The sequence below is a fragment of the Nestor notabilis genome, unplaced genomic scaffold, assembly GCF_000696875.1.
Source record: "Nestor notabilis isolate BGI_N333 unplaced genomic scaffold, ASM69687v1 scaffold29069, whole genome shotgun sequence".
NCBI classification, from domain to species: Eukaryota; Metazoa; Chordata; class Aves; order Psittaciformes; family Psittacidae; genus Nestor; species Nestor notabilis.
The window spans coordinates 1-25,888 of record NW_009942828.1 but is presented as its reverse complement, the minus strand read 5'-3'; the positions used below and the strand labels follow the sequence as shown (position 1 = coordinate 25,888).

The window sequence follows — 25,888 nt, the reverse complement described above, 5'->3', positions numbered from 1 at the left end:
ATGCATCTCACTGGGACATGTCGTAGAACCTGATCTTTTCAAAAACTTAATCTGCTATTAGCCATTGCCAACCAACAGTGGATTAGTGTCAAAATTCATGTTACATAGTTTCTGTTTTCCCTCCTGTTAGCTTTTTAGCCAGGTGTGGACTACACGCTTTACAGAAAACAAACAGGGCTGGGCATCTGTATTTTATATATAAAACCAGAAGAAAATTAAATACCAGTCTGAATTAGGTGCAGAAATCTCTGCAATGAAGAAGAGTATATTTATTTACAGGCTAATAAAAAATATATTATATTCAGCTCAACGAGATGTATACATTTGTTGCAAAATTTTCTGACTGCTACAGAAACAAGAGTAATCTGTGATGCAATAATGTTTGGACAGATACAATAAATACCTCAATTTTGTTTGATACAACTGTGGATTAATATATATATTGAGACAGATACAAACCCTCTTCCCTGCCAAGAATACAATTCTACAAAGGAAATACTACATACAGCCTTTGATCAGAGTTAAATTTATTGCCATAAAGCACTTTCCTTAACTTACATGCTTTTAATTAACATTGGTCCTAGATGCCAACAAACACTGTCCACCTTTAGCTTAAAATACAATCGTCTTACTGAAGATTTTTATAATAGGCAAGAAATTATCTACTAAAAAAAAAAAACCAACAAAACCCAAAGAATTTGCAAAATTCTCTTAGAAATATTATTTTAAGTAAAAAATATATATACACACACAAGTAAACCGTTTTACACTTCAAAAAATAAAAACAAAGTCTGAGTACTGACTTTCCTCAGAAATTCTTCCAACTCCAATTCATTCAACCCCTGGGAATCAGCAGGCCTGAGTCTTCCAGTTACTGACAAAGGGGGAAATACTCATTTGTCTATTGAATCTAGAAATCCCAATTTGCAAAACTTTTCTCAGTTTAAATAGTAATCTTTAAGCATCTCAGTATGTCTACAACAAACCAGGATCTTAAATCTGGTAAGAGCATGGAGTTCATGGAGACAGATTGTAGTGTCTGAACAAAATCCTCCCATTAAGGGCTTTCTAAACAAAGGTTATAAAAACTGCAGGGAAGGAGATCTGGTGATAATTTACTGCTACCTGATTTATCTACTCCTAGTCATTCTCCTCAGCAAGTGTTCCTTCTGTTGATCTCATATATAGGTTAAATATAGGCAAGGTAAGAGCAGAGACAGGGTCCAGTAACTTTCATAAAATGAAGAAAAGAGCATAGCATGATGAGAAACTGATGGACAAGGAATGTTACAAAAATAACTCTAGAAACATTCTCCCACTTCAGGCTAAAACTGATTAAAAGTATTAAGTGGAAAATAAGGTGTGCCAAAAAGAAAGGTAGAACCAATAAATTAAAAATTTCACCTTTCCCTCAAATAAAGGGAAACTGTACAGGCAAATTTAGTGCCAGACTAGTTGGACAAGTCTCATTTCTTACAGCTGCAGGAAGATTTCATACAGCCGTGACTTTCAAAGACAAGACTACTTGGCTTTGAACTACCCTTTCTGACAGAGAGGACACTGAGTGTTCCATGGCACACACAGTTTCAGAGTGCACTCTGCTTGAGTAACTGTGGGAAAAACACAAATCTGGATGCAGAGCTATGGCAGTGGATTCAACTGCTAACACTCAGCCAATGTGTCCTCAAGTTTCTGAAGCTTCAGAAAAAGAAACATGCCTGAGGACTTGTTTCTTCTTCACACAGCTTTATTTTTAAATACTAGTTTCTATTTGGTGAAAACTGTACAGCTTTGACTATTTTAAAAACCTTCAACAGTATGCTGTATGACATAGACTATTATAAAAAATGAACCAAATAATGTTATTCCACTGAGTAAGTGGAATTCATGCGCGCACACATACACACAAAACGATCATGTAAATAGCAAAGTTAAGGGATTTATAAATAGCAAAATCTTTGAATAAAGTATATACATTTTTTTTTCAGCTTTTTCTATAAACATATATATAGTGCTCCTAGGAGAGATAAGTAACTGTGTTCTACATCACAATTTAGAACATAAGATTAGTTGATGTTACTCTAAAGGCCTCTGAGGTTTTCTTCTTATGTGTGTACATCCTACACAGTAACACTTACAAAGATGTCTTTTCACATTAGTTCCTCTCTCAATGCACAAAATCTTATCTTTTCACATCGCAGTTCAACAGCCTGCAGAATAGCGAACAGGAGAGCTGGCACTGCATGCTGAAATAATAAATGTGATTACAATGCAGATCTTGCACATAGAGAGTGCTGCACTTCACCAAAAGATCTACAAATGGAGTATGAGAAACTGGTCAACCAAACCATCCTCAGCATTCTCATTTGCAGCCACGCTGAGGGCCTTTAGATGTACACCGATTAAAAGCTATTTTAAGATACACTGCTCTTACAAAAGAAGTCACACTTTGTTTCAACAGTAAGACAATTATAGGTTAATATGACTGCTGTAACGTAACACAGATAGGGCCAGACACCAATTGATTCTGAGCACCTCCTGTAAAGTACTGTGCACTCAACTTTCAGTTCTTTAAAGATTATTTTAATGTGAAATGAGTATGTTCAGTACCCATCAAAAGCACTCAGCATGTCATAAGGTCAGGCTAACGATGACCAACTCAAACCACTCTGCATTAGCAGTAACCATATTTTGGTATGCTAATGAATGCTAAATTGATGATGCTCAGAAAAAAAAAAATAAAAAAAATACCAAAAGGGCCCACATAATTGTGAGCATCTCAAAACAAATTTTGCTTTTAAAATCCCATAATATTCTCTTTAAATGCTTTCAGAGCAAGTTTCAAATGGAACAACTGGCAGTAAATTCATTAAAACAATGCCAAAAATCTCACTCATAAAATGATCGTGGGCTGAAGGATGATGATCAGCAGGTACTCCACTGTCCCATTTGGGTTTTGATGGTCTTTGCTCAAGTAAAAGCTCTGGTTTTTACTGTTCTGAGGAAAAAAAATTAAAAAAAAAAAAAAAAATATCTTACTTTTAAAAGTTAAGTTTAAAAATCCTAAGTACAGTATTCATCGATGCAATGGTACACTTCTCCCTCCATCCTTCTACAGTTAAAGCTTGTTTCACACCAAACTGAACATCAACTGTCCCTTTAAAGGACCAAAGGGTCAAAATGGAGCTGGCCACATCTTATTCTACTTCCCTGGGGACATTAATGAGATTAAAAGTTGAATGTATTGAGGTTACCCTTTTTAGAAATCCCATGCTTTGGTGCTTATTGTTAAAAGAAAATTCATTTCACATGCCATGTGTTAGGTAACTACTGTGTGTCACGCAAAAGACAGTTTTCCACATTTAGAATTGCTCACAATGAAGCCCTGAGGTAACTGCCTTTTTTCCAGGCAACAGTAATACAGTTCCTTTTGACATTTAATCATCCTTTTACAACCTACACTAGTATATGCATCTTGGAGCAGTCAATATTGATTATCAATTGTTCCCAAAGATGGGATCTGTCCAGTTGATTTTTTTTGTCTGTTTGTTTTTAGGATAAAGACTCAGCAGAACAGGCTAACTTGGGTGCAGTGTCTTCTAATGGAGCTCCAACTGAATTTCCCAGGTCTCCATTTTCATGTCCATCAATACTTGGCTTCTTATCAAACACTGCAATTTAAAAAGAAACTTTATTTAAGGAAGAGAAGCAATCTTGGGAGTGAATTATCAGTGAGCCTTATTTCAGAAACTGGAAAGTGTGCTGAAATGACTACTAAAATAAGAACTAATAGGTTTTTAGCAGAACACAGTATGACAGGAAAACAGGAATTGTTTCTATACTTCTCTGATCTAAAAGATGTACTTGAAGAAGCCAACAGCAGAAAGTGTTGGGAAACTAACTATTCCTAGATCAAAGTCAGGAAAAGATAAGAATAGATTTGAAATGCAACCTTTGGGAAAAAGCGATCAAGAAAAAACCCCACACAAATTAATTCAGTTAAGTTAGTTAGTTCAGTTATGTCTAAGTAAACCATGCCAATAAATGAGGGACCATCTAAAAGAGCTGACACCCTACGAGTAGGTTAATTGAATTAACAGCAGATTAATTTTACAATGAATATTGAGACTTCAGAATTAAACTGCATGCAATGGATTTTAGAAGGTTTACCTTGTGAGGGTTTGACATCCACATTTGCATCTTTCCTATTAGAACTTGGATGCGCGCCTTCTTCCAATTCATCAAGATATAAACGGTAACGGTGTCCACTCTCATCTTCATATTCTACATTTTCATCATCTGAATCAACTTCTGGAGCAACATACACTACTTCAAATTCAATCTCGCCTCTCTAAAATACAACAAAAATTACAGATTTACTTACTACATAATAGCTACATAATAGCATTACTGAGATGAGCTAGGTTACTAAAACTAATACATTTCACTGTTGTAAAGACAGTTACAGTTGTGTTGATTATTCTGGATACGTATCTGAATTAAGTTTTTACTGACTTAAGAAGAACAGCTCTATAGCTAATATTTACCAAAGTTACCTGAATTTCTTAGTTATGTACCAATACATTTCAAACAGTGACTTCTAATGAGTAAGTTTTCTGATAACTAACTGTTTGGCACCTGTTAACTGTCTGAAAATGGGAAGGAAGGCAGGAAGAAGATTCTACACCACAAAACATGTGAAACACATTGTTTGGCTGGAGCTATCTAGTCATAAAAGAATAAAACATTTATTACTAACTATTTCTGTGGAGCAATGTAGCAAGCTGATTTCCATCAGCCTTACTGAAGAATCATCAGACCAGTACTGACCCAGCATTTTTCTCCTCAAATTGCAAGACATAAGAGTAAGGTGATGCAGCTCCAGGAATCACTGCAACTTAGCATAACACTATGCTTATCAGAAAGCATTAAAGTTCAAAGTAATACAATAGAACACAGGAAGCACCTAAATGTGTCTATGGATAACGAGTCTCAACTGACCTGTTGGGAAAGAATAGTTACAGCTTCTTTATGTTTGGCATCTCTTAGATTAACTCCATTTACTGCCAGAATAGCATCACCAACGTGCAGTCCTCCACATCGATCAGCAGGTTGTCCAGGATGGATTTCCGAGATCAGTATTGGAACACCATGTTCCTTACCACCCTATTGGGGTGGCGGGGGATGAAGAAAAAAAAAGTAGGTTTTAATTAACCGAGATATCCATTAGCATAAAATCAACATTCTGGTAATTGCTCTTAAAGTGCTTATTTCAACTTTTATTATAGAAAATTAGAAAGCATGCATCAGACAAAGAGAATGCTTCCCTTAATTCTTCTTCCCACAAAAGAATGGACAAATTTCAAATAAAGAGTCAAAAGAGACAATTGAGAAAAATAATAAATGCATCAAATCATACACAAGCTGATGAGACAATATCATAACCTCATTTAAAAAGCATATCGGGCACCATATTTACTTGCAAGAAACAATATTCATATTTAGAGTAACAGCATCATAGTCAGAATTATCAAAATTTGGAAGTTAATTCTCCGATTGTTCCTGCTCTTCTACTGACTTACCACACCTGAAACTCACCACTGGCTAATTTGCTAAAGTGTCTATATCCTAAACATAAGTTGAAATCAGAAGTTTTACATAAAATATCAGTTACCTATTTCGTGATCTACCAAAATGAGTCTGCAAGTTCTATCACCATAGCTATGGATTTGCATAAGCTTTTTTTCATATGTTCTAACAATACATTCACTGATCTACAGTATTTTACAGCAGTACAAATACAAATTTAAATTGCTGCTTCTGTGTCACAAAAAAAAAAAAAAAAAAAATCAAGTATTTACTGTGATAGAAATTCCTAGTCCTTCATGGTCTTCTTTAACTAGCAAAACCTTCCTGATTGGACCAACACCTTGACTCTTCTTTAAGGCATCAGGATCCTAGTTTGACAAAAAACAAGCATAGCAGAAATATAAACATGTGAACCAAAAAGTTCATTTCTGCATTTTGATTTTTTAAATTATAAACAGACAGTGTATCAGCCACAGAGTTTTAGACTAGATCCAGGCAGGACAAACTTACAGAGTACCCCTTTTACAGACAGGATATGAAATCAGAAAAGACTCCTCACTATGCACTCCTGATCATAATAATTATTTCAATTATTTCAGTGTTGAGTGATGCACAATACAGAACTTAACTTCAAAAGAATGCAATCAGCCATATATTAAAAATATAAAGGGACTACGTAAAGGAATGCTGATCACTGCTGAAAAGCTGCAATGTAAACTGCCATTTAAAACTAGCCAAATGATAGAAGATGATGCAATAGAGCCCCAGTAAAGAGGTTGCTTGTTCAAGTTTATTTTTATTATTATGAACCATACCAAAACCCATTCAACTCAAAACTAGAAGAGAGACTAAATAAATCAAGGTATTTATTTTGTTAAGCCACTATGCATACCCTTCGAATCACACATACATGTCTGTCCACCAATATTTTATATGCAATCAGCAACATTAGCAGGAAGATCCATCTGACTAAGGTATTTAGAAAAAAATCAAAGTAAAGCACTTCTCTGAAAATGTCTGGTTTTATGAACTGAACACTGAGGTAATTAACAGGGTATGTGCCAAACTGGGTGACTTCTACTGAGGCTACCCACAGTGAAATGCCTTTTAAAGGTTTTATTATAAAGTACCTTTTGGAAGGGGAAAAAAAAAACCTGATTATTTTACAGAATGACATTTATGTGGCCTTTAAAACCTTTTAAAAAATTAATTTCAGTTCAATCTAATCCTAAAGATGTTATTCTTAGTTTTTGTAAATAACTTAGCTCCACATTTTGAAACCTAGGTAACAAAATTATGCTGTTACATTCACAGTTAAACACACACATAGCAGAGGCTCAGTTTTCAGAAGGACTGAGTGTTCCTAGGTAAGTCAAAGGAATTGTATCATCTTTCGTGGTCATTTATGGAGACATGCTATTTAGCATGTCACCATAACACTTCAGTATACAATAGAACTATACATTCCAAAATGACATTTGAAAGAACAAAATATTGAAGTAAGAATAAACACAAAAATGAAAAAATAACTCTCATTTTCCACAGATGCTAGAAATCATGAAGGAATGGCTCATCATTTCAACTTACATGTCCTGGTGGTGCTTGCATTGGTCGTTTTAGATCATTCCGACCTCGACAAGCTCTAATAACAGTTTTGTGCCGATGAAGGTGTATTTCTGCTTCAAGCTGATTCCAGAGCTTGTCATGAGCAGGTCCTTTCATATCTCGGCCCAGTAACTGAATCTGCTGGACCCTACATAATGAAGAGAAAACAACAAGCTATATTACAACTGAAAAAGTAATGCATTGTACAACTCTCAAACTTCATCTGGCTACAGCAGAGAGTCACGCAGCAACTAGTGCAAGCGCAAGACCAGTGGGGATTTCTGTTTCTTCCTCTTGTTCAATTAACTGCAAACATGAGACTTTCCTACTTGGTCTTAACCCTGGACATGCCTTTGGCAATGCAAAGGAAGAAAACGACAACAAAAAAATCTCATGCAAAGGGACATGGATTGACTTCACATACCTTCCAGCTAGTTCCTTATCTAAATACTTGGCTGCCAATCTTGCTCCATAAACCTCAGCCTGAAGCACAGCTATGTGTCTACGAAGTGCTTCATTTTCCTTCCTCAGCAACTTCACTTCGGCTTCCAGCTGAGCTTCTTTTACTTTTTCTTTCTTGTTGGCTTCAAGTTCTCTCTCCTTCAAAAAAAAAAAAAAAAAAAAAAAAAAAAAAGGAAAAAAAATAATTTAAAAGCTTTCATCAAATTTAATAATGAGAGAACACTCACTGTTTCTGCACACACATTCTCCTGCGTACAGGACATGCACGCAGGAAAAAAATGCAAGCAGCAACTCTGGCATTGCAGCTAGTGGTTTGCAAACTTCCCTCCAGGGAGAGATGGCCTTGCATTCAACTTTGTGCTCCTGACATGATTTTTATCCAGCTTACAACTCCTTAGCAGAAAAAGCATGTAGTGGTTCAAAGTCCAAGTATGAAAAGTAGCAACAATGTTTCTCCCTGTCACACAAAGGTGACAAAATTTAAGTAGCCTAAACACCATCTTTACTTTCTCCTGTGTTGAAATGGGAGATTCATATAAAGAAAGACTATTTTTAAAATAAAAGAAGTAACTACACAACCACTAAATATCTCAATTTGACAATATTCTTTAACTACTTCAATAAGATTTTGCTATGATATGAAGGAAATGCTCTGTAAGTCCATGTGTCTTTAAAATTACAATTATTTTCATGGAAACAACCAAGAAGCGTCCAGCCAGGGACATTTGCAAATTAGTCTGAATATCAGAAAAAGAAAGCCAGAGATTCTACACATGAAGATTCCCATCCTAACAAACTTAATTAAATGAAAAATCAGTGCAAAATTGCTGTTAAGAAACAAAAACCCAAAAAACCAAGAAAAACAAAACCCACACAACACCCCCAAAAATCCAGTGTAAAACCCCAACATTAATACCACACTTCAAGCAAGCTGAAATTTCCCATTGATTTTCTCTGAATTTTGTTTGTAATTTAAATTAAATCAAAAGTCAAATGTTACATTTCTAAGTGGACTCATTTTTAGTTATGTATTTCGAACGTTATACTTAAAATATAAGGAACAACATAATCCCATATAATTGCTTTCTTCTTATTTTCTCAATTACTATGACTATTGTTCTGTGACCGAGGTGGAAAATTACACCCAGAATTCAAAAGACAAATTAAAAAAAATCAAGAGGTCTGCAGTACAGAATCTCTGAAGATGTACTGAAAGAACACATCTTGTTTTGAACAACTATCATGAGATGTGACAAAAGTCTTAAAAATGTTTAAAAACTTCAGGAAGTTACAGAATAATTTTATGCTTTCCAGTGTTCACAGCACTGCACAGGTTCTGCAAAATAGAAATATGTTTTCCATTGGTAATATTAAAAAAAACACGAAACAACCCCCAACTACTAAACCAAAAATGCAACTGCAATGTTGAAGATCAAAGCTTACAGTTACCAGCTATCCCATGGCTTTTCAATGAGCAAATACTGACTAATGATAATGAGGTATATAACATAATAAAAGTGGAGTGGAAAAGCTGTTTGGAAAGCTTTCAAGTCTGTCACCACGGAAGACTGAAAGATAAAAGTTAACTCTGCTTCACTTTTTCTTCTTATCTATATATTACTGTGTTTATATGCTTTGGGCTGTTACACAAGCCAGTAAATTGTATTAAATCATGCTCATAAGAAGAACTGAGAAAAGGGAAAACAAGAAAAGGCTGACAGGAAGGTTTTTAAATACAACACATAGAATACCCCATATTACATTGATAGATATGTACAGCGTTTATGCTTTAGAAATTGTAAAACACCTTAATATTTTTCAGATACTGCCAGAGCAGTCTTTCAGAATAACAAGTTGCCAAATATCATCTCAAATTAGTTGTTACAATAATAAATAAAACACAGACTTAAGAAAGAGGACACCAAAACTAGAAAAGAAAAACTAAAAATGCAAAGTAAATTCTTTACATGGCATCTTGCCAACTGACAGGAAGAAGGAACAAGTCAGATCTGTTTTGCCAGTTTCTGAGGCCAACATATATATTAGAAGTTGTTGCACAAAACAAAAGGACTGCTTAAAACATAAAAAAAAAAAAAAAAGGCAATCAGCATACTTACCATTTCATCCACAGAAAGGACAGACTTAAGACAGAAAAAAAGAGTTCCATAATTAGAGAAACACGCAATAGGAACTTCAAGCAAATGAAACATAAATTACTTTCTCCAAAAGAAATCTACCAGCAGATTTTTTATTTTATTAGAAGGCATAAAGAACAAGCACATTGCTATAATCAGACTTAGCAGAATTCTGGTATTTTGCAGATAAAGTTACTAAAAATCTTATTAAAAATTTTAACCTTATTGTAGTATCCAAAACAATACTTTCTCCTAAAATACCAAGAAGTTTTATAAAGAATAGCAAGTTAATGCAAAATGCATGAAAGCAGTTTTGATATCATAGAAAATACATTCTTTAACATAACATGTTATACAGATAATTGATTTTTTTCCTTTCAGAAAGAATAACAAAATACATATTCTAAAAGGGACATAAAGGACAGGAAGAAGTAGCAACAAAGACATGTCATCAAAAAAACTCAAGAAAAAAATTTCAACTATGCAACTTCGTAGTCTTACAATGAAAGAGTTATTGTGCTTGGACTAAACACTCCTAAACGGGGATTTGGCCTCAGCTACATGATGTTATCAACTGTATAGCAACCCGAAACATTTAAATATGTCTTTGCTCACCACTATGTACATTTTACAGTTTGCAGAGTATACATTCATGCTAGAAGCTTCCATATACAAGAAGAGTGGTTGTCTTTAACATAGCAGGAAGTTAACTAGTACAGAACTTTATTTCCCCATTGCATATTCTGTTGACATAATTCTTATTTGCCCTCAGAGGCTTTCTGACTGCCAGAAGGTCAGCATGAAAGTTTTTATTTACCTAAACTTCAAACTTCCCATTTTATTGTCATTTAAGCAGCCTCAATTTTGCTTGTTCAAGCTTCCCAGACCTTTATAGTTTTCTATATCTAGAACAGTTTAAACCTGAGCTTTTCTCCATTAAAACCATGAAACCCCTAAAGGCAAAGTAAAGCAAATTCAAAAGATTAGCCCTGATGTTTATAAAAAAGGAGGAATTACATGGAATAAAGGAGAGAGTATCATTCTAGGCTGTTAATAAAATTCAACTGCAACACAGATAAAATCTGAAACAATGCAATTAAAATGTATTTATTGGGAAAAAGACTGCTGTCAATAGCATGGACATTTAATATATCTTTAGAAATAGTTTATAACAATGCAAAGAGAAGTGAAAAGGTTAAGAGTATTACTCTCTGTCATTTATAAATTAAGCCTCGCTAACAACATTTAGGGACTAAAACCACTGACAGTGATGCGTCAGCTTAAAAAACTTGCTACATATAAACCTGTAGCCTGAAACTTAGAAAATGTTGGTGACCTTTAACTAAAGGTGATTTACAGAGCCATAAATATTATTAACAGTTCTAAAGAAACTTCATCATGCTTAAACTGTAGTTCAAGAGAGAATAACTTATGTGCAGAAAATCCAGCAAACGTTACTTTTATACTGAATAAGCAAGGATGTACACTGAGGAACATAGCTTTTGGATCTGAAACAGGAAGAATTTGCACTACTCCTGTTATTAAGCGAGTAGCCTTATAATCTAACATTGGGTTTTATTATACATTCATTAACAATACGAAAGAGCAGAGGAGACTAATCTAACGTTCCACATATGTTGGGACTAGGCACTTGCAACCAACCTGCGAGGCAATCCTAAAAACAGCCAGAGAGCTAGACTTTGATTTATGCCAACAGTTAGAAACCACAATCTATACAACATTATTTTACTTCCCTTATTTACAAAATCTTGGTAATATTAGAGCTTGAATCTGTGCTGTGGACAGAAATGAGGCAGACTACACTCTGGTTATCAGTCATGACAACTAACTGCACAGAATGATTATTAACTTCTGGTGGACTTTGTAAAGGTTTAAGTTTCTAAAAACCATATTGTACAAAATTATCAGTGGTTTACTGAGTTCTTTTATCACAGTGCTGCATGTAGCGATGGAAAGCACCACAGATGCATCTGCAGCATTCTCAAAGAATGACAATAGAGAGGACTGTGATGTCATCTACCCTCTGTCTGTATGGCAAAACAATCCCATTCTTACTCTTATCAAGAGTGTAACTACAAGAAAAACAAAACTTACCTCACTTCCGGGTTTTTGAGATATGTGAATATTTGGTTGCATTTGTATATTGAAAGTTACTATCTTTTACAACTTCTGTCTCCATAAAAGCTTTATAAAACACCAAAATATTTTCTTATCTTAAAGAAATCACTAGAAAATAGTTTATGTAAAAACAACTTCTTAAATTCTTATCATTATTTTGATGTTATGTTATTTTTAATGGCTACTAACAACCAGCTATAAATGTTACTTCAAACCAAAAAAGGCAAGTCTAACATTTTTAATGTGAAGATTTGTAACCTGCTTATTTGCACCTTCCAAGAAAGGATTTCAGCCAGGACAGGGAAAAGTGTAACACCATCCTCAGTTCAAGCCACCATACTCACCAGTTTTGCCTTAATAGCCCCAGAATCAACACTCTGACCAGTTTTGGCATGCATCTTAAGTTGAACAGCATGGAGTTGCAAAAGCTGATCATGCACTTCCTTTTCCAATACTGCTTTCTCTGCCTGTGTTTCTGTCAGTTCAGACTTCAGATCAACTAACTGTGCCTGTGAAGATATAATCCATCATAGGAATTAGAGCAATGATTAAATGGGGTCATCAGAACTGTAAATACATAGATACATCATTTGCTACATATATGCTATACACAGTGTATCACAGGTAACAGTATACACTGTCAGAAGTTTCTCTGAAGCCCAGTTTAACCACTAAATCACTTGCAGACTTGTCTTCACAATTGCCACAAAATTCATTCATCCACAGACCCAGCACCAAACAATCATAGTGCCGAATGTAACAAGAGCTGAGTTTTAACTCACAGAGGCAATGTCACATGATGCTGATGTCCCCTCCAAAAGAGGGCAATGTTATTAAACCTACATAGGATTTACAACCATAGCAATGTAAACACAATTTAAAATTTTAAAATTATTAAATCTTATTTAAAAAATGATCAAAGCAAAAAGACCATTATTAATGCAAGGCTGAAATCAAATAACCCAATTTATAACTGGTCTATTATCAGTGGCTTAACTGAAATAGTAAATGAGGTGGCAAATGAGAAGCCATGAATTAACACACCTCTAAAATGCATATGTAGAAAACCACAAACAGTTAACAACTCTTAAAAAAGTGGTTTTGAAACATTTTAAATACAGTTTACATGTAGTGTTTATACCTGGAATAAAAGACCAAGTTATAACATGTTTACCAAATTACTTGTTACCCTGAAGGTCAAACAGCATTTTATAAGAGAAAAGTATATTTATATAAGCTTTAATATACTATTTGCAAAAAAAGAAAATCCAGCAAACCCATAGAAGATTACCTCAGGAGATTTGTAAGTAAATTCCCAGAGTGTGTTTTTGCTTCCAAAAATTTGGAACTAAAGAGCAACACTGAAAAGCCACTAATTCTTGAAAAAAGACACCCTCTCATATGAAAGAAAAAGAGTATTTTAGATATTTTAACAACATTATACTGATGTTCAAATTCACAATGAATATTAAGTTGCAGTCCAACATTCACGCCGCTCAACTACATAAACTGTGGCTTTAAAATGTCTGTACCAGTTTAAAGGAAAAAAAAAAAAGGCAGGCAGGATTTGACTGTCAGTGAGGAGTACTTACTGGGTCTAACTTTAGGTACATGATTTAGATGGACAGCCTCCTTAAGCTTCCAGCATAACTCAGACTAAGTAGGCTCTTCCAGAAGGGGTTCAGAGCACCTAACTTAGAGTGCAATTTGATGAGACAGGTCAAGCCAATCTCCAGCTTGCTCTGCCAAGAAGAACAATCTCCCTTCCTGCCCCTTGGCTATGCCCCACATCTCCAGGACAGGAAGGTGACAGATGTCCTGCCCATGAGTTCTGCGGATTTCAAACCGGATTCCCCAGAAGAGAGCAGAATCACCTCTCCATGTCTGCTTAGACGGAGCCTCAACAGATCAGGTTAGCACTTCCTTTTTGTTGAGGAAGGTGCAAACGCATGCAGCCCCATTCCAACTGCCAGAATGACAAAAAGCTTGAAGAATGTGTAAACCCTCGCAGAACTCTGAGGCAGCAACTGCCTTCTACAGTAAGATGATATTTAAAATACTAGAAAGCTGTACAAATTCAGAGAAATGGCTTACTTACAAAACCACACTATTCTTGCCAATGACCAGTAACTGTTAAAGTCTCTCTGCTATGGATTGCGTACCTTCAAACAAAAGCAGACACACTCCTGAAGTAAACTACTGAAAGAAAACACTACCAGTGTAAGAGGTGATACTAATAGTTGAGAGGAGATAACCAAGACCTTAAAATAAAGGCACCATTTGACCCAGTCACAATTTCACATAATGTATAACAATATTGCTCCTATTTTATTACTGTTGTTATTATTATATAAAGTATAATGATTATTACTGCTTCAAAAAAAGAGCACTAATGCCTTCCTCCTTTCAAACAGGTACTAACCAGCTAACATAACTTTCATCCCTTTTTCTATATACACACATAAAAGCACTCATCCATTCTAATCCAAAACACATGGAGAAGCAAAAAGTGGCAAAACAGATAAATTATACCAGTTTAATATTGTCCAGCCTCACCTAGTAGAGAACAGCAAATAAGTAACATAACAGAGTTCTGGTATGAAAAGGGAAAAAAAAAATTTTTTCCCTGTGCAAATTACAAAGCAGCAAGAATGATGGCTACCAGTTTGTGACACGAATGATGCTCCAAAGGGATCACAAAGAGACTAACTCGTAATAAAAAACTCCAAGCAACTCTGTGTATGACTTAGGACCTAAATTAATATCCAGCTGTTTTAATAAAGAGAGCAAAATGAGAAATAGCATGAGTGCACATCATGAAAGTAATCTGCTTACACATTATGAAAAGTCATAAATCTATCAACCAGAACAGATGTAGGTACAAGAGTCAAAGCAAAAAGCAAACACAGCAAGCTGGTTTCCAACCTTGTGATCTACTTCTATGAAGGCTGACTAATCTTTACGTTATTTCACAGAAGTTCCGCCTCTTTCAGCTTGGCCAGCTCACTTAATTCTCCTTTATATTACTCTTACTAGCACTATTTTTTATCCACATTCCCTCACTTTGTTATAAAGGAATTGTATGGAAAGACCACTGGAAATTCAACAGCTCTACATTCAATTTTGGAAACTACTCAGTAAAAAACAGACAGGCAGCAGAGACAGCAGAGGAAACGATAAGCACAAACAAGAACTACTGGCAAGGCCATTCTTTCCCACAGCGCCACTCACTGCATGAGGCAAGGGTTCTACAGAAAAAGATGGTGCCAGATCATATTATTATAATGTTTCCATTTGCATAAGCAAAACAATCATAAATTAATGTTGCACAAACAAATGTACCAATCCCTTCATTGGTAGTTTTTTGGATATACTCTCCAACAAGACTGTCGAAGGACAGATGTGATGTATTTTGAAGGTTACCTGCAGCTGCTCCAGAATTTGTGGAGCAGCAGTTGGGGGCAGAAGTAACAAATAGCCACCCACAGGAGACCATTGAGCTTCATGCTTAGGAGAGCTTAAAAAGAGCCACCAAACAACAAATAGAGAACAGAAACTTTCACTGAGGCAGAGGTTGAACAGAAGGCAGTATGTTTACTTTTACAACATCCTTTGACAATAATTTGCTGATTCAGCCAAAAAAGGAACTCTTCTGTATTAAGGACAGTATACAACTGTGTAGATTAGCAATTATCATGCCTAAGCAAGTATCACAATGCCAGGTAACACCTTAGTTCTCTCTGTCAACTCATTTACGAGTCTATGCCCCACGCAACACACTGTTAATAGCAGGTCTGGACTGTAGCTCATGGAAACCTACATCTAGACATAGATAAATCAAGCTGACAGGACACAAGAGAGACAGAATTTGCACAGTTCTTTCCTTTTATTCTGACATGTGTTGGCAAACTCAATACCTTTTGAGATATGCTTATTTGTCTCTGATTCACTGAGGTCTCGGATAATTTCCTCAGACCAAGGTCTGTAACTGGAATTCAGTGCCAATGGCAATAGGAAGCACCTGGTCTGGGCCTTATAATGGAAGCCAAAGCTTAATGAAATCAACAAGAAAACCAAGTTTCTTCCTTATTAAAGGAAGTCAGGCCTCTTCTTTCAATGCTCCCCTTTTTCCACCTCTCTTGTCATGGACAACAATCACTGACTTTTCCTGAAGTATTCTGAGAAATGCTTCAGTTCAGCACTGGCTGATAACCGAGTTATGTAAAGGAGTCAGCACGGAAAAGACTATGGGAAAAAAAATCAGCATTACTGACAGAATCACTTACTTTTCTGAAGTACTTCATTCATCCTTGTTCTCTAATTCATCAATAATTATTAGACACATTACTGTTATTATCTTTGTATTTGCTGTTCCAATTACAATCCATACATGTCAACTATGCAAGACAGACTCCTTGGTTTCTTATCTTTTGTCTCCTCACTGTTCTGAATAAAAAAACAAACCAACCTTTAAGACTGATCTGATGGGTGGGGTGGGGGGTGGTTAGGGAGAGAAAAGGTAATTCCATAAGTCTGTTTTTTCTTTTCTTCCACAAAGTACCAGTAAACACATGCCATTTCAGAAAGAGCTACTGCTTCAGATTATCATCCCACTGGTCTACAATCAAGCTTCCTCTAAACTCTAAATATTTAAAGTTCACAATTTGAGTAAATTGAAAATCTTGGTCAAATTAATCAAACAGGAAAGCTCAACATTTATCTTCCAAACAATGTAACACAGAGATGTTATCAGAAGAACAGTTTCCAAAGGCTAATTAAATATTTATTCAATTTTGGGGCATGTTTTGCCATTTACCAAGTATTTTATATTTCACAGAGATCTTGCTCCTATGAAAATTAAACCCAATTTCAATTGAAATAACTCAAGAATTTATAAAATGTTCTCTTTTTTCATAGGATATAAAATAAAATAAATTATAGCATTAAGCAACAGACATACTTATTCTGCAGAGGTTTTAAAAAATATTATTGCAAAAATAATAATAAAAAATCTCCAGCCATAATGTCCTTCAATTTTTAATCAACAGTTCTTATTTCTTGTTCAAGCAATGACGAGTTATCAAAAAGTTGTTTGTTACAAACGATCCTATGCTAAATATGTATTTTAAACTGGCAATTTAAGAAATATCAGCTTAAATGCTGGACTTGGCTGTATTTACAGTCATAGAGTTCTTAAAGTCTTAACTGGTTTTCATTAGGAGCCTTAAAACAAAATATCATCACTGAGGTATCTTCCAATTATTTGCTATTGTATCATATAATTTTTTTCTTCAGAAAATGGCCTAAACTCTCAGAAAATAAAATATTAATTCATCCACCTGCACATTTTTCATAGAAAAGGGAGCATTAGAATAACCAAAAATCATTTATTTATATAAGATCTGAGCCATACATACTCAAAGATCCTATGCTATATTTGTACAAATGAAAATGTGAACCTTGCCGTGAAGAATTTACAATGTAAATACACAAAGGAAATGCTGAATAAAGGTAGCATGACAAAGAAATACAAACATAGAGGTATTTTTGTATAGAACTGCACAACAGGAAGTAGACAGATGGTATGCTAAAACCACAAGTTACCATTTCTCATAACCACCAGTGCTTGAATGAGGCATTAGAAGATGGCAATATCCTGACCTCCGAAACTAAAGCATCAGACGAATCATACAGAGCTTCAGAAAGTGAGATGACAATGACTAACATGCCATGTTGACAGGAAACAACTCTCCCCACTGAAAGGGAAACCAGTTGCAGAGAAGTGAGGGGCAAACAGAGAGATTGCATCATCAGATAAAATAATGACAATGTTTTTAACTTTGTGAAAAGCTTTTTTGTTTCCTGGGCTATCATTTCAATAATTTCTGCGGTATGGACAAGAATTTTATTTGAGCTAACAGATGTATTAAAAAAAAAAAAAATAAAATCTAAGACTTACCCATTACCCAGACATGAGGGGTCAAAACAGAACCAAAGTGAATCGTAAATCTAGGTCTGAATAATACTAGGGCAAGGCAGTGGCATTATTCACAACACCAAATGAAAATGAGAGAAAGACCAGAATTCTCTCAACATTGAAAAGTGCAGTGAACACTTTTGAGGCTTGTAATGATGCACTTTTCAGTTTGTTGATTTCTACTCAAAAAAAGACTAAGCATAATGGATGGATTAGATAACATACAGATTTTTCAGCAAAGGAAAGCAAAATATCCATCATATTACTAACCTTCAGTGACTAAAAGTCATAAGCCAACCACTCATCAAATGCTTTTAAAGTAGCAAATATTCTTTAAAGATTTTTTTTTTTCATTTTCCTTTAATTTCAGGTCTTTAGGGTACACCTAATTCACTCTCAAACCAAGCCTTCTAAACGCATAAAGGTCTGAAAACTGTATTTTTACATGAATGATGATTTTTCTCCACCTTCTCTAAGTGCCAGCAGTTAGGACTTCAAGACATATCAAACGCAAGCAGATTAGCAATAAAAAAACCCCCAACAACTCAAAACCACAAACCTAATAACACTTCATTATTTTTATCTTAGTTTCCTAAACAAGGAAGTCTAGTGCCATCATTTTATCTGTGTCTACATTTCTTCCTATTTCACCTTCCTTCCCTGCTGATATGAACTGAATCTGTTCTCCAGATTCAAACAGATCTATTAGAGGGGTAAAGGTGTGAATGATTAAAGTTCCTACAACATACAAATTTTGCACAAAACAGCTGGTAGTAGGAAAGAGTAAACTGGTGCCCTTGCGGAGTGAAAAGCAGTTAAGAGTCAGACAGCAGCTAGTTTGTTTAATCCACCCCGAGACACGAGTGAACAGCCCTGCAGCTAGGCAGCATGCATGCAGTTCGGAGCTAGTGATTGTACCGCTGCCTCTTGTCCCACCAACTAACCAAAACCATAGAGAATTGAAAAAGCAAAGGATGCTGTAGCATGGAAACTCACAGGTCACAGGAGAGAGTGGGGAGTGCCTGAATCAGAAAGTTTCAGCAATTTCAGAAAGTGTTCAACATTTGCATTAGGACAAATCATCCCCCACAGATCAGTAGGAACTGAGATTTCCAAGCTTCATTGATTCCATTACTAATAAAACACCTCCAGTACATAAATTTTTAATACCTAATTCTACAAGAGAGGTCCCTATGAATTTTGCCATGGGACCAAACAAAAATTCATAGACAAATAAAGCATATAAGCTGTTTTCACTTGTGTCCTTCTATAATTTATGGCAGACTCCAGAAAGTTTACCAACATATGTGTTTACATATTTAAACATTCACTCCTGGTCAGTATTATTAACCTTCTGATGTGAAGGCTAAAAGACTTACGATCACAAAACATAACAAAGCACAGTGCAATGCTGCAATTACTCTGTGGCTTCTGCTCCAATGTATGCACAAAAAAGCAATAGATATCAAGATATGACACTAGCACATTTGCTTAACATTACATTTTGGGGGCATTTTTTAAAAGACAGAAGTGTTGCTTAAAGGCAAAAGTAGGTTAAAAAAACCAACCCTCATTACACTTTACAAACAATGAAATCATTATTCCTAAGTATTCCTGTAACATTACACAACTGCAGGAGAGAAAACAATTTTTCAGGATGTGACAGCTGTAGCTACTATAGCCTGAGGCTTAAGCATATTCACAGAAACCAGATACACAACTGGTATTGGTTCAGCAAAAAAGCCCGTCATGCACAGTTATGAACCATGCTGCCCACATACTAGTAAGTTTTCATGGGGACCCCCAACTCTGGCACCAGCCCCTAGATGTGAAGTAGCTGAAAATCTTAAGTACTGTGTTTCTCTAATTGCTGGATGAAAGGATTGTCTCCATCAACTCACTGCTGTCACTTTACCACTTCGACTACAGCTCTCCGAAAGACAAGTACACTCTACCCTTTCTCTTGACCATTTAATTCTTCCTGCCTTATAGCAGCATTTGCTGCAATTTCTCACACAACCCTATTAAGTTTGATGGGCTGGTTTGAATGAGAAACCATGAAATAGATCAGAGCCCTATTGATCTCACTGTGCTCCTTACAGAACTGAACAATGTGACAGTTTCTGAATAAACAATACACTTGGGAACCATATTTTCTTGTTGATAACCACCCCCAATTCTAACATAACCACTTGCCAGTGATGAAAATGACTAGCCTGTTTCAAGCAATTGTTTTAAAAGACTGTAGTTACAAATTTTTAAATGAAGTTAAAAGCCTTTATTTCATTATTATCATGACCCAAAAAGGACATATGTGACCTAAGTTTTTAGATAAAGCTTTAAATTTAACAAAACAGTCCTTATCACACGGCTAATAAGAACATGAATGTCAAAATTTATGACTACTGACTCCCTAGATAAACACGACAGTAGTGTAGCTATGTAGGTACTCTTAGTATAAATGCAGTGTATGAAAGTGAACACATGAATGAATTGTAAATTAATTTAGTCCCCTTTTAACATGTCCCATATAGAATACGAAGTATATGAGACATCTACAAATGAATTGCTCCAGTTCTCAAATTCCTTCTAGTCTTGGCAAAACATTCAGAAGACTAGTCAGCAAACTGAAAGGATACAAACCAACATTCATATTTTTTTATCTTCTCTGCTGAAGACCATTCTGGATATGTAACTATTTGCACACTTTTCCTTCCAACAATTAAAAGATAACATAATAATAATAATACATGTAAAGCATCTTAAAAATCTGGTTTGCATTTACGTAAGTGAATACATCAACCAGCATTTACATGCCAGTCACTGATCTTTTTAATCTCTGTCATTAAAATACCTGTTACTGCAGCTACATATTATTATTTTCACTTTGCTTTACATACTGTTTCTTGCCACTGTTTTACTTTATATTTGACTGTATCACTCTATGTGCACCTACTTCCAGAAGCACAAATTTCTTTTTTCTTTTTTTTTTAACCACTGCTTGTACACTTTGCTGCCAGTGCCAAATTTCTGTCTGCCTCATGAAGAAATCTTTTTCAGGTTGACCAGGCTTCTAGCTCTTTATTAAGATGATACAAATCTGGTTTTAGAAGTCATATTATTCATTTTATTATTGCCATTACTTTGAAAGTCCTACTAGCTATGCAACATAATTCAGTAAATAAAACTAAGAAATATAAACTAAAATACTGGTTTTCTATCACCTGCTCTTTGGCTACTCCCAACAAATGAGAGAGGGAAAAGGAAAACACTTTACTACACGCTGACTGATACTAAGCTAGTTCAACTCACATAGACGTCCAGAGCTTCTGGTACAAGAAAATATTAATTAAGTACAAATGACCCCTTTAAAAAGGGGGTAATTATTGTGAGAGAAGTTACATGTATCAAGCTAATGACAATTTAGTATAAAAGCCAACTGGAAAATTTATGCAAACCTATAATTCCACTTCCCGAATATCTGAAAACTGCTTGCATTTTAAGGTATAAAATAAGCTGGATCAAGTCTCATTCAAGTGATTTTCCAAAAAAACACATTCTACCTAGTACCAACAGATTTCTATCTCAAAAGAGAAAAAGTATTCAGAGTTAAAAGTATAATTAAGAAAATAATATCTCAGTAAATACTGAAATGTTTACGACATTTGAAAAAAATCAATTTACTTTTCTTAGGAAGTTTTTGCAACTATGCTCCCAGTTCTGTAGACATACCTGTCATGGAACAAAGAAATACCTGTCTTCAACAGGTGCATTTCTCACTACAAGGTAAAGGAGAGAGGGGAAAGAAATCTAAATAGGCCCCCATAAGAAGGTGCATGGTCTTACGTTGTTTTAAAAAGTACTGCTGAACAAGGCAGGACTAGAATTCCGCAGTGTGCTCCACAGGACAGACTCACACACTATAAGAAAAGTCACCAAGCACAAAGCCGCCTACATTCAGGTTTTTTGGTTCTCAGTTGATTGTGGGGTTTTTTTGTTTGTTTGTTTAATAGGGATGTTCAGATTACCTACATAATTCTACATATGTTTCAGATGATATAGGAACAAGTTACTTACAGAAGATTTCAGCTTACAGGAACACGCTCCTCTAAACCTGCTAAGTGATTCCAAGCTCATCAAGGACATAAAACTACATGGACTTCTTGGACTTACACTTAAACGTTTCCCTTAACTTCAGCATGTACGCTGGCTTAACACAACTGCCAAGACACAGGGTGTGTTCTACCAGACATTCCTTTCTAGCTTATTAATTTACAATTAGAGAATTGCATTGGCAGTCAAAGTGCCAGTGTTAAAGTCAAGCTGAGTTTCAACTGGCACATTGGCCTACTTCTTTTACTTCTACAAAATTGCCCTATTCAGAACTTTAATTTTTTGAAATGGACATCTAGACACTGTCACAGTCAGCATCATGCTATTTTTTCACCTCAAGTGGTAGTCAAACAGGAAAAACAAATCCTATGAAGTTCCTCACAATTAGTATCTACTGAAATCTCACACACTTGACTGCCAGCCTGCACCTGCTGATTTGCAATGCTTTCCAAGAGACAAATCATCACAAAAAATCTCCTTTAAAATGGCTGTCATTTCCTTTTGTTCTAACAGCCTGAGGCCCTTACTGTCCTCCACCAAGGTACAATTCTTCATTTGTTCATACTGAAGTGAAACCAATCTCAGAGAAGACAGTGGCTTCTATCACCTAACACTTTTTCTCCTCCTTGATAAGCTACTTAATTCAACTCTGTCTTTCTGTGACTGACAGGAAAAATATGAAAACTAAACCTCCCCGGCTATTATTTACTTTGTTTAATTTAGGACTGCAAATGTTAGTAGCACAGTAGCATGTTTAAAAACTTTTGCCACCGGAAAACACAAGTAAATTTAACTGCATACATCCACTGTGCATCTGCATTCCTTCTAAAAATAACTTACCCCTGAATTGGCAACATGTAACTGCCTCTTTGGAAACTACTGTCTTCCTGGAATACTGCTTTCACTATTAAACAACATCCCTCATACAATACTTTACCCAGACTCAGCTCTCTAGCAGTAAGTATGAACCAATGATGCCAAAACATTTTTTGCACCAAAGTCCTAATGCAAGAGCTTCCATGCAGCCATTCATCTAAACTGTGCCTCTTGAAAGAAATTGTAGCAACCAGAAAATGCATCTTAAGCTGACAAAGTTGATAAAGTCTGAACTGCATTTCTTTACGCTTGTCTGTGATAAGACCTGACAATTCTGGTCACAGAAATGGAACCCACGAACAATGGGATTATGTTTATCATTTTATATTACTAATTTGATTTTCCTTCAGGATGCCCCATCCCTGGAGATGCTCAAGGCCAGGGTGGACAGAGCTTAGAGCAATCTGGTCTAGTGGAAGATGTCCCTGACCATGGCAGAGGGGTTGCAAACTAGATGGTCCCTTCCAACCCCAACCATTCTATGATGCTATGAAATAGTATCACTCATTCAGTAAGACCAGAGCAGGCAAATAAATGCAGCTACAAGAGTAAATCTTAGCTTTCAACAGTCACTGGCACATTCAGTCAAAGTATTATTTTAGTCCAAATAAAGGTGTACTTCTAAAGATGGATTTAACTTACTGGCTTGAATAAATTGTTTGTACCTAAGTAAACTATGACTAATGACACTTTTATGAATGTGATGAAAGCTTCATATTAAAATGCACAGCATTGTAAAGTTAGTTGTGAGCTATTAAGAAACTACTGCAATTTTAAAAGTTATGAAATACAGTAACTTGCATTATAAAAAAAAGTAAACCCACTGATTATGTCCTAAACTCCAGTATTAATGTTAGTGACTTCTTTCAAAATATATAACTGTATCCTTCATTTTGGACACTGAGGGTTTTGGCTTGACACCTGTACATATAAAAATACAAGACACTCAAGAGAGCAGCTCCATCTCTTTTGACATTTTAAATGAAGGTTTTCATTTCAAGTTTATGGTTCTAATAATCATGAGGTCCTAAAACTAACAACCTTCAAGACAATACTACAACCTTCTAAAGGTCTATTTGAAAGACGAAACTCCTTTACAGCTATGAGGCTTAAAAATGGTACAGTAACAAAAATACTTTGTAAGACACTTTATGTTCACTTGTAAAGCATTCACAGTATCATTTTTATCAAACAATTACTTCATGCACTTAGATAGACACAATAATTATGCTATTACAACTACTAACTGTGCTCCTTTGCTCTACACCTCCTTCGACATTGAGGCACAGACCTCCAGTTACTTAGGTGCCCCTGCTGGTTTATATTAGATGCCAAAATACCTTTCAGCATCTGAGCTTTATCATTTCCTTTCAAAATATTTAAGCTTGAAACAACTTCTCAAAGAAATATTTACCAAGCATCGACTCATTCTCTTAAAATAACATGACAACTCATCTGTTTCACAAGTCTGTACACAACACCCACCAACCCTGTGTAATATGCAATAAATACTGATTGTCTACTATAAACTCATAAATCTTACTTTACTATGCCTATACAATTAATCCTGTGTAGCTTGACAGAATAAATACATACCCAACACTAAAATGTATATGACAACATAACAACATAAACAAAGAATACCAAAGTCATCACTACAGTAAGTATTCTGGTGAAATAAAGACTGCAATGAAAGAGGTCCTAGCTTAATGAGATCTTTGTTCTACTCTGAAATATCCTGTTCCCCTGTTAAAACTCTACAGTTTATTGTGCATGACAATGTCTTCATACCAGGAAGAAATCTGATTAAAAGCAAAGCCAATTTACTTACTCTGCTTCCTACTGCAAGACAGACCTTCAGAAGAACAGGTTACTGTTTGAAGACTCTTTAAGTCCTTTATTATAATAACACAAAGGCTGAAAGAACTGAATTCTGTGGTTGTCTGTTGAAGCTCTTGCAAAGCACCTATTTTCATGGTTTCTCCAAATTTTTCTCCTTACTCCCATATATTTAAAGTTAGTAGAACAAGCAGTAAAAGTCAAAAAAGCATGGCCAACAAGAGACACGGAATAAATTGGGAGGGGTTTAGCCCAGGAAAAAGCTAACTGATGAAAGACACTTTAAGTCTTCTAATTTGTAACAGAAAGACAAGACGTCAGTTTATATTCACACTTGTTAAGGACAAGACAAATGACATCACCTACTAAACCGAAGACGACTCAGTTTGGACAGTTACAAAATGACCACGAAGTTCTCCAGAATCTCCTTCCAGAGCACTCCAGTTCTTGCACCAGCCACAGGACCTGCAGCTCTGCCTCCTGAGCAGCATCAGCACCACCCAGCTCAACTCCAACTAATGCTTCTTTCTTCCCACCCTGTATCAAATTCTGGATTAGGCACGAAGAAAGCAATTCCAACAGAAAGGACAGTTATTTTTCTCCTCACAGGATGTGCAATCTCCAGTATTAATTTTCTGACACTAAGTTTGACAGAGAGCTATGTGATCTACCTCAAGAGTATGAAGGGACAAGACCTGTCAAAGTCCACCCCCAATCCATTTTTCTGTTTCGTTTACTTGTAAGCAGAGTAATGACCTCATTTTGACTACTGGCTATAAGCTTTAAGGACTGTGATCATACCATGATGCTCGAAAAGATGCCTAGAGAAGCTGTGGCTGCCCCATCCCTGAAAGTGTTCAAGGCCAGGCTGGACCGAGCTTTGAGCAACCTGGTCTAGTGGAAGGTGTCCCTGCTCATGGCAGGGGGTTTGGAACCACATGTTCTTTAAGGTCTCTTCCAACCCAAACCATTGTATGATTCTACGATGTATGTCTTTGTCCCGTTTTTAAAAGGCTTTCCAAGTTCCCTAGGAACTTAATGCAAACAGAAGACCCGTCAGCAGCATCTGTTGCCCAAGAGCTCTGCTTTCAACATCAAAGACAACTTTTTATGCACGCACCACTTCATGCCCACGCTGTAAGCATCAGCACAG

The 25,888-nt window shown here is 35.7% G+C and overlaps 1 protein-coding gene across 1 annotated transcript; it reads right to left on the bottom strand.

Annotated features, from left to right (window-relative positions):
• Positions 1-3,057: 3,057 nt before the first annotated feature.
• GOPC (golgi-associated PDZ and coiled-coil motif containing) lies at positions 3,058-12,439 on the bottom strand (the record flags this gene model as incomplete). Its single annotated transcript, XM_010021594.1, has 8 exons — positions 3,058-3,671; positions 4,171-4,351; positions 5,002-5,166; positions 5,862-5,957; positions 7,177-7,342; positions 7,619-7,794; positions 9,774-9,797; positions 12,275-12,439. Coding segments are annotated over 8 exons (1,092 nt in total), but the record flags the coding sequence as incomplete, so codon positions are not given.
• Between the last annotated feature and the right edge of the window lie 13,449 nt (positions 12,440-25,888).